General features: G+C 43.5%; 1 protein-coding gene across 2 annotated transcripts in view; it reads right to left on the reverse strand.

Annotated features, from left to right (window-relative positions):
- The window catches only part of Ptpn12 (protein tyrosine phosphatase non-receptor type 12), a 70,232-nt gene extending 60,679 nt beyond the window's left edge, over positions 1-9,553 (reverse strand). For both annotated transcript variants that reach the window (XM_031380073.1, XM_031380072.1), the window contains exon 1: positions 9,196-9,553. Coding sequence is in view for 1 of the 2 variants with exons in the window: in XM_031380072.1 (XP_031235932.1) it covers positions 9,196-9,294 (99 nt within the window). In the remaining variant the exon portion in view is untranslated. The remainder of the gene's footprint in view (positions 1-9,195) is intronic.
- Positions 9,554-9,559: the final 6 nt, after the last annotated feature.

Genomic DNA, 9,559 nt, shown 5'->3' on the forward strand with positions numbered 1-9,559 from the left:
AATACACACTGACTATTAGACATAATACACACTGACTATTAGACATAATACACACTGACTATTAGACACCCAGAAGCAAGATTTTTGTATGATTTCAGAAGAGATAACTGTCAGTGAGTAATTATATAAATCTAAAAATTTTGGCCACTATAAGAATATGAAAAATGTTAAAGTCCAGCCTCTTTGTGGAAGAGTGGTGGTTCAGAACTGCGTATCACTTTGCTTACTTTAGCACGGTTTCAACTCAAATCTAGTCAAAGGCCCTTTTTCTATATAGTACTAAAATCCAATTCTACCAGGAAGCACAAGTGCTTCTAGATCAACTACACTAATATACACATCCCAGAAATGCTCCCTTCTACACTTTAGGGAAAGATTCTAAGTTTCTAACTGTCAAGGTTTGGTCGTGAAAGTTTGTAGTTCCAGCACTGAAGAGGCTGAGACAGGACTTCAGCAAGTTTGAGGCTACTTTAAGCTACAAGCAAACAGAAATTTTTGTTTATTTACTTTGAGTCAAGGTCTCTCTATGTAGTACTGGCTGTCCTAGAGCCTGTGTAGATCAGATAAAGGTAAAGAGAGATAATAAAAATGAATCATGTACCGGCGGTGGTGGTGCGCAACTTTGGTCCCAGTGCTTGGGAGGCACAGGCAGGCGGATCTCTGTGAGTTCGAGGCCAGCCTGGTCTACAGAGTGAGTCCCAATATAGCCAAAATAATAACAACAACCAAACAAACAAAAACAAAGAAGAAAATCATGCTTCCAATGCATTCTATAAGGATGTACTAAAAGAAAGAAGAGATTAAATGCATGTCTCCTGACTTCACTAAAATGATCTCCTTTAACCTAAAGATGCAGCACTTTCAAGTATGTTAGAAAAGTGAGAACCATCTATGGAATAGATTGAAGGAGACGAGACACTGGAGGTAAGAACTGCTTTGTAATTACTTGCCAAACATCCACCAGTTCACAAGAAACCACAGTGACTATTACCTAGATTTTACTTATTAAATCCAAAACCAGAAGTTGAAATTGGGTACTTTACTAACACAATACCTTTAACAGTCCATGATTTTATAGGGTATGCCTCACCTAGATGAACCCCAAAGCATACTCTAAGCATACTGAGCAGCATGCACAGAATCATATTTGTGCAGAAGAAACTGCAAATAACAAAGCAGCCTTATTTTAAAGGTTTTACTTCAGTCTGGATATTTTTGAAAATAGAAAAATTTTTACTCATCTATTTATGTGTATGTCAGTGTGTTCAAATGTGAATATGGGTGCCCAAGGAGTCCAGAAGAATCCTTTGGAACTGAAGTTATTATAGGCAGATATGAGCCACCAGATGTGGGTGCTGGGAACCGAACTTGGGTCATCTGCAAGAACAGTATAAGCTAACCTTTTCACGTATATAAATATGTATGTATGCCACAGTGCTCAAGTGGAGATCAGAGGATATGGCAGCCAGTTCTCTCCTTCCTTCCCTCCCTCCTTCTTTCTTTCCTTCCTTCCTTCTTTTCCATGGGTTCCCGGGACTGAACTCAGGTCCAAAGGTTAGCAGCAAACTGCCTTAACCTCTGGAGTCATCTTATTGACCAATCTGATTATTTATCACGTTTTCTTTCTCAGTGATCACTAAAAGTACTGCCACATTTGTGTGACCCACCTGTGTGTAGGAAAGGGAAGAAATAGCTCTCATAGTAGTCTAAGACTACTATGGGCCTTTTAGGCCTTTTGAAAAATTCACCTGATGAATAAACCTGTCTTAATAGCAATAAACTTGCCTATAATTTCTACCTGCAACGGACCACAGCACTTACATTACAGTCAAGGCTTAGGGCCAGATCAAAAATTATGTGCCTGCCTCTAGTCTTAAGAGATTTTCAGATGAGGGAAGTCAGAAATGTAAATGTTTATGAGATTAATGAAATGAGTGGTATAGAAACATGAACATGTTTAATGCATAAAAAAGTTATATTTATCTGAATGCTGATGTCTTTCTTTTTCATCCTTTCAAAATGTTAAAACCTTGTTACCTTGTTTCCTTCCTTCCTTTCCTCTACCCCTCTCCCTCTTTGAGGCAGGGTTTCTCTGTGTAGCCCTGGCTATCTTGAACTCCCTCTGTAGACCAGGCTGGCCTCCAACACAGAGATCCAACTGCCTCTGCCTCCCTAGTGCTGAGACTAGAAGATGTGATTTACCACTTCTTGGCCTTCAAAACCTTTTCTAAACTACATGTCAAACACTGAAAAAACAAAAACAAAAACAAAAACCAACCCAGCAATATTCTAAAAATAAATCATTCTAGTAAATAAACACATTAAGTAAGTTGTTAGTGCACTGTCTCAAAAATCTGGAAAACTAAAAGGTTGTCTGCCACTTGTGAAATTTTAAATTTAATCATGTCTGTCTGAACACAAAAGATGGGCAAAAAAAGCAATAAGTAAATAGCAACATTAAGCATGAAGACTAGAAAATATTTTCTATTACTAGCTTTCAAAAACTGGTTACACACACAAAATCCTGCAAGCTAACCCATGATACTTTATTTCATACCTGCAAGGATAACAATAATCAGAAAGACAGACATGAGGATATAGCAAAACTGGGATCCACATATATTCCATTATGTGGGGTTTTAAATATACACTTTTGGAAGAAACTCAACCAGCTAAACAATTGCAGTAATTCCGGTTTTAGTCTACGAGAACTGAAAACATAGGCCCACACAAAAACATTCACAGTAGCATTACTGTTCATAGTGGCCAAAAGGGGAAACAATCAAATACCCTCAATAGACTAATGAATATAACAGATGTACTCTCCATATAACAGATAACATTTCAGTCATAAACAGAATAAAGTACTATTAGCACACACTGCAACATGAATGAATCTTGAAAGCATGTCAGCCCAGTGTGGTGGCAGTGGGAGACTGAGGCAAGAGGACAGCTATGCACCTGGCCAGCAGAGGTTACACAACAATACCCTAACTCAGACACCAGGGACTACACCACAGTACCCTAACTCAGACACCAGGGACTACACCACAGTACCCTAACTCAGACACCAGGGACCACACCACAGTACCCTAACTCAGACAGCAGGGACTACACCACAGTACCCTAACTCAGACACCAGGGACCACACCACAGTACCCTAACTCAGACACCAGGGACCACACCACAGTACCCTAACTCAGACACCAGGGACCACACCACAGTACCCTAACTCAGACACCAAAGCAAATAAACAAAAACCGGGTTGGGGTAGAGCACAAAGAAAATAAAACATTATGGGAAGTCAGTCACAAGTTTCCAATTCCACTTACACAGACTGTCCAGATCAGGCAATCTCCAAAGGCAGAGGGTGGGTAACTGACCACTGAACTGAGGGGGGAGTGACTGCAAACACATGTGAGGGTTCTTTTGGGGTGCTTAAGATGTTCCGCAATTGATTGTGGTAATGACTGTACAACTCTGTGGCTATACTAAAAACAAACTAGTAAACTATATATTTTGAATGAACTCAGTAGTAGGCAATTTTATCTGTTAAGTGATTATTAACTTTAAAAACCCCTATAGGCCACAATATTGAATAAACAATTAATATTATTTATTCTCTGAAGCTTAGTATCTCTGTAGACTTCAGTATCTTTCTGTGTTTTCTAAAATTCTAAACACAAGCACCAAATCTGAAGATTTCAGGGTTTTACTTATTTGTACTTAAAAGAAAATAGATGTAAAGATTATAAATAGTAGAAAAAACACTCTCAAAACTTGTCTTTTTTCAGATTCTACCATCTAGTTTCAAAATGTAACACTAGCTGGAAGAAAACTCTACCTACACATCACCTATTTTCTCTTCCAAGGACTGTAATCTGGCTTCCTTCTATATCCTAACCCCAAACTGCTTTTTCTAGATGGAAAACCTCCCACCTGTCAACCGGAGTGGGTGCTTTCTCAACTGCACCCTGCCAGGCCTTCAAGCACTGATTTTTAGCTCTAGAGACAATTTCTTTCTTAAATCCCTCCCAGGCTTCTCAGACATCCCAGGTTCCTGCCCCTCCACTCTGACCACACCTTCCCAGGAACAACACATTTTCAAGGCCTATCCTATTCAAGATAAGGCTTGTCTGAATCAGCTTAGTTACTAAGGATGCTCAATTACCTCCTACAAACTCCTGACTGCTGCTTATATGAGCTCCACACTTGTACTAAACACGTCACAGGCATTTAACATATTTGAAACCAAATTTGTCTTCTCTTCTGAAACTTTCTCCTACAATCTTTTTTGATCAGCTCTACTTGTTTCCTTTCTTATTCCTTCACCCACTGTACTAAATGGTACTGTCTAGCTTGAGTGATTGCATCCTAAGCTAGAAATCTTTGAGTCACAACATTATGTCCATACCTACTGAATCATTAAGACACCTCTCTTTTTTTTTTTTCTTTCTCCTTTTCCCCAGGCTAGCTTTCAACTTAGGATCCTTGGCCTTCTGAGCTCTGGGACCATGAGCGTGTACCTCTACCCTGGGCTTGAGGCTTGCTAATCCTCATCAAATCTATCATGTACACTCTAGTTTCCTTGATTTAATTCCGATAAAGCCTTTCTGCCAAACAACTACCTTTCTTAAGACTTTCCACTGCCTGCCCTCCAGAGATTCAGAGTAGTATCTTTCAGTTTCTCCACCAGAACACATCTGAATAAGATAAGGCTTACAGTAATCTTAAAAAGCAGGCTGGGAAGGTAGGGTGTGAGGAAGGGAAGACCACAAGAATGTTAAACAAGCATATTTGTTATTCTCAGTAACCTCACTTTTCCCTGTGACCCTTAAAGGTATTTCCAACCTGTAGCTCCCACATACACAACAGGGTATGGAAGTATGTGGTCCAACATCAAATTGTAAACTCATTCAAAACATAATGAGATTTTTCTGGAGCTTTTTGGTTTTGTTTTATTAACTCAACTGCATAGTTTTCCAAAGTGAATTTATAGATGACAAATTGGTGTTACAATGTCAAAAGGTTGGGCATGCCTGCCAGGGATCAGTGTACAATGACCATCACAGCCCTACAGAATATTAAATATTAAACATAGTTAAGATCCTTCACGAAGTGGACGAGGAAAATTAAGTGGACTCATCCCCACCCTCTCCTCATAGTCCAAAGGCATCATCACCTTTGTCTGCATTATATACTGGTTCTCTGGTCCTCAATACATGGTTCAAGGCTGCCTCTCCTCAGTCAACTTCAGGGAACGAGTATGAAGTCAAACCTAACTCTGAGGGCTAGAGATTGTCTCAGACTCCATTAAGAGCACTGGCTAGTCTAGAGGCCTGGGGTTCCATTCCCAGCACCCAAAGATACTCACAATTATAACTCCAGTTCAAGGGAACTGACACCAGACATGCATGTGGTACACAAAATAGCTGTACACATAAATAAAAATAAAAGACAAAACCTAACTGTGAAATACGGATGCGTACCATCATCTTAGTCTGAAAGTTAGAGTAAAGATCAAGTTCCAGACCTGTCATAAAATAGTTTATTTTATTAGCAAAATTAGCATGTCAAGCATAATGTGGTTGGCTACAAAATCTTGGTGCCCATGTTTCTCCTTTTCAGAGAACAGGTACAACGGGCCAAGGCCAAGAATAAGCTATCGTTAACTCCTCCTTTCCTCCTTCCCCCTGTCCATCTTTAGGACAGGGTCTCAGCTCTCACATAAGCTAGGCTTAACAGAATCTCACAATCTCCCTGCCTCATCTCCTGACTGCTGGAATTACATGAAAAGACCACCACATGCCTGTGGAGGCAGACAATCTTTTATCATCAATAGTAACCAAGAAATTCATGTCAGGAATAGTGGCAAATTCTTCTAGCATCTAAGTGGTAGAGGCAAGAAGATCCAGAGTACAAGGTGAGCTTAATATACATCACAGCAAGTTCAAGGCTAGCCTAGGCTATATGAAATCCAGACTCAAAATGCCAAAATGAAGAAAAAAAAATCCAAAGCAAACAAGATGCAATTTCTAAACCATTAAATAAAAATCAATTATATACATATATATATATATATATATACACACACCTATACATTACTGACTGTTGTATAAAGTTGTAAGCATATATAAATGTTTTGTATCCTCTGTGTACTTCCTGTAAAAATATATTAGGAATAAACAATGTAGAGGCTTTATTCATGTTAATCAAAGTATATAATAAAAATACAATAGACCAAACACTGAAATACAAGCAAATAGTTTAACTACAATAGTCACATTGGGATACCCTTAAATTATTCCTAGAAAGTAGCTGTAATTAATAAAAGACACTTACCAAAATCTAAGCTTAAAAAACCCAAAAGACAAAAACATAACCCAGGTACCTTTCATCCCAGTACTGGGCAGGCTGAGACAGGACTGCTGCCAGTTCAATGATAGCCTGGGCCATAGAGTGAGTTCAGCTCCCTGCCCCTCAGAAATAAAACAAACAATTGTGACCTACACCTACTATAAACATAGATACAGGGAGAATAAAGGAAGTAGTTCCATCCTTAAAATAGGGCCATAGTATAGATGCCCAGTCCATTTTCCAAATATAAAGTAGTGCCCTACTGATTACATCATTACTGGTAATAATTATATTCTATAATTTGCAATTTTGAAACTATTACTTTATAATGAAACAGTTATAGTGATATTACTTTGTTTTTTGTTTTTCTCGAGATAAGGTTTCTCTGTGTAGACCTGCTCTCCTGGAACCCACTCTGTAACCAGGCTGGCCTTGAACTCAGAAATCTGCCTGCCTCTGCCTCCCAAGTGCTGGATTAAAGGCATGCACCACCACTGCCGGGCTGTGGTATTACTTTTAAGACTCAGTTCTACAAAGTTAAAATTTTAAAATGGATTTTAAAATCCACTTCAGAATTTAAGAATAACAAAAGTTAGAATTTATGTGCTCATCTTTGATTCTCTTTCCTTTCCAGCCTTCTAGTTGAGGCAAAAAAGCAGAGGCCACTGCCAAAGTCATAATTATAGCTACTGCGTATCAAGTCAGGAAAGGAAAAAAGCAAGCCCTATAAAAGAATAGCTTTAGTCATCAAATCTCTCATGTACAACTACCTAGCTATACTTTGGTATGATGGAAGAATGGGAACACATTTGGTCCTTGTGAAATGACATCTCCAATAGGAATCCCTGACTCATCTCCAAAGCATGAACCCCAAGGCTACATCCCCTGTCCAAAAGTGCAGGGACTGGGCACCTGTCCGGATGGCCTGCATTACCAAACAATGATCCTTGACAGAATATGTCCAGGACAGCAAGATGACAAGCCTGCAACAAACATCCAGGGCCACATGGCCCCTTCTACGACCAAGGAAAACTGAAGGCCATTAGTTTTAAACACTCTAAATAAACTATTTTCTTCCACGTTTACGACAGAGTAGTAAAAAAGAGGACCTTTCCAATTTTAGCAAATGATATCATTCAACAGATACTTACCGTCAAAGCTCGATGGTAAGAAGAGGAAAAGTACCTTTTCCAAAACATCATATAAATATCAGAAAATGTTTAAAGTAAGGAATAGTTGGGTTTTGATCTACATTTTCAGTCCTCACTGTATCCTGTTCCTACTTTCTATTTTTATAAATCTGCAAGGTGGAAGTCACAAAACCCCACAGTACTACTAATAGTGGGGCAAGGCCAACAGTCTACTTTTCAAGCCATTAACAATTTTAACACTAAAGTTTTACTAGACAGAATCTCTTTAAAATGTGAAAACCCACTTCAGTACTAAAAATCACTTCATTTGCACTTTGAAATAAAAGTTAGCCAATGTTTCTTAGCCACTCATTTTTATAGACCTGAACCGAGTATGGCTTTTCATAACCAAATTTCAGATGAACTGATTATTCTTAGAAATGCACCTTATCCAGAGCAAATTTTTCCCTAGTTCAGTTGCCATCCCCAACCCCCGCTAAAGAGTGAAGGACTTCCCAAAGTCCCATTTCCTTTTCCATTCCCCAGACCTCCAGGGTTTACAACGCCCCAGTCTTGCGCAACATCCGTAGGAGCAGCAGCCGCAACCACCGCCTCCAAAGCCGGGAAACAACCCTAGAGGGAACATTGTCCAACAGAAAAATAAAAGGAGCGAGGAGGGGGGGTAATGTAGGAAGTCAGCTCCCACGCCTTCGGAATTGATACCCTCCCTCCAATTACGCACCTAGAGAAATTTCACGTACTAGACTTTTAACCCTCACCTCCACTCACTCAAGCCTGCCTACACAAGCAGAGGGCGGAAAGGGGGGTGGCGGAAAAGGGGGGACGGCAAGGTTATCTCCCAGTTCAGGGCTTCAGCCCATATAGTCGCCTCCACCCGACCAGGACTATTGTTCCCAAGTTCCCCACCCCCACCCCGGATAGGAAGTGATAGTCACATCCCCTCCGGCTTCTGCAATATCCCCTCAAGTCCGGAGTGAGCTTCCTTCAGGATAACCCCATCCACACTGACCCCCCACCCCCTCCACCTAAAGTCGCACTGGCCTCACAGCCACCTCAAACCTGGGTCCCAGGAAGAAAGGAAACCTGAGCAGATAAATGGAGATCGGGTAAACCGTGAGATCCCTTATGCTCAAGCCTTTGGCAAGCGGTGAGATCATAACCGTGAACTCGGACACGGCGAGGTCCTGCCGTCCACTCGGACCGAGGCCGGCATCAGCACAGGGGCCCAGCGAGTAAATGCTCTACACCCTCGCTCCCCGCCAACCCCAAGCCGCTCGGCCGGCCGCAAGCCAGACAGCTCGCCTCGACCCTCCCCGGAGGGGCAGGCGGGGAAGGCGGGCGTGGGAAGGCGAGCCCGCACCCCAGTCGCCGCCGCCCGGCCGGGGAGACAATAGGTAGTCGCGGGCGGGCGGTGGGGCCGGAGCGCGCAGGGCCCGGCGGCCGCTCCCTCCGCTCCCGGGCCGGCTGGGCGGGCGCAGCCCGGGCCGCGAAAAGGGGAGGCTGAGGGGCGGGAGGGACCTCGCCTCCCGCGAGCTCGCCGGCCGACGGCGCCCGCGGCTGGGCGCGCGCCCCGCGCCTGTCCTCGCACCGCACACAAAGCGCTGGCAGCCCCGAGCGGCCGGGAGAGGCGAGGCGAGGGGAGCCCGGCGGCCGGCGACACGAGGCGCCGGCGAGAACGGACACTCACCATGAAGTCCCGGGCGAAGTTGTCCTCCCCATTGTGGTCCGGACTCTTCATGGCCTGGACCCTCTGGATGAACCTCCTCAGGATCTCCACTTGCTCCATCCTCCCGCGTCCCCCCCGCCGCCCGCCCGCGCGCCGCAGCGCCCGCTCCGTCTTCCCCAGCTCGCTCCGACCCGCCCTCCCTCTCTACCTCCCTCCGCGCCGCGCGAGGCGGCGGCGGCGGCTGCGGCGGCGGCGGCGGCACCGGCCGGGCTCCCCGCGCAACTTAAAGAGCAGCGCCGCTCTCCCCCTGGACGAGGCGAGCCGCGGGCTAGCGCCGGCCCCAACCCCCAGCTTGCCCCATCCTCCTTCCCCGCCCTCCTCCGTC

This window comes from Mastomys coucha, unplaced genomic scaffold (assembly GCF_008632895.1).
Source record: "Mastomys coucha isolate ucsf_1 unplaced genomic scaffold, UCSF_Mcou_1 pScaffold19, whole genome shotgun sequence".
NCBI lineage: Eukaryota > Metazoa > Chordata > Mammalia > Rodentia > Muridae > Mastomys > Mastomys coucha.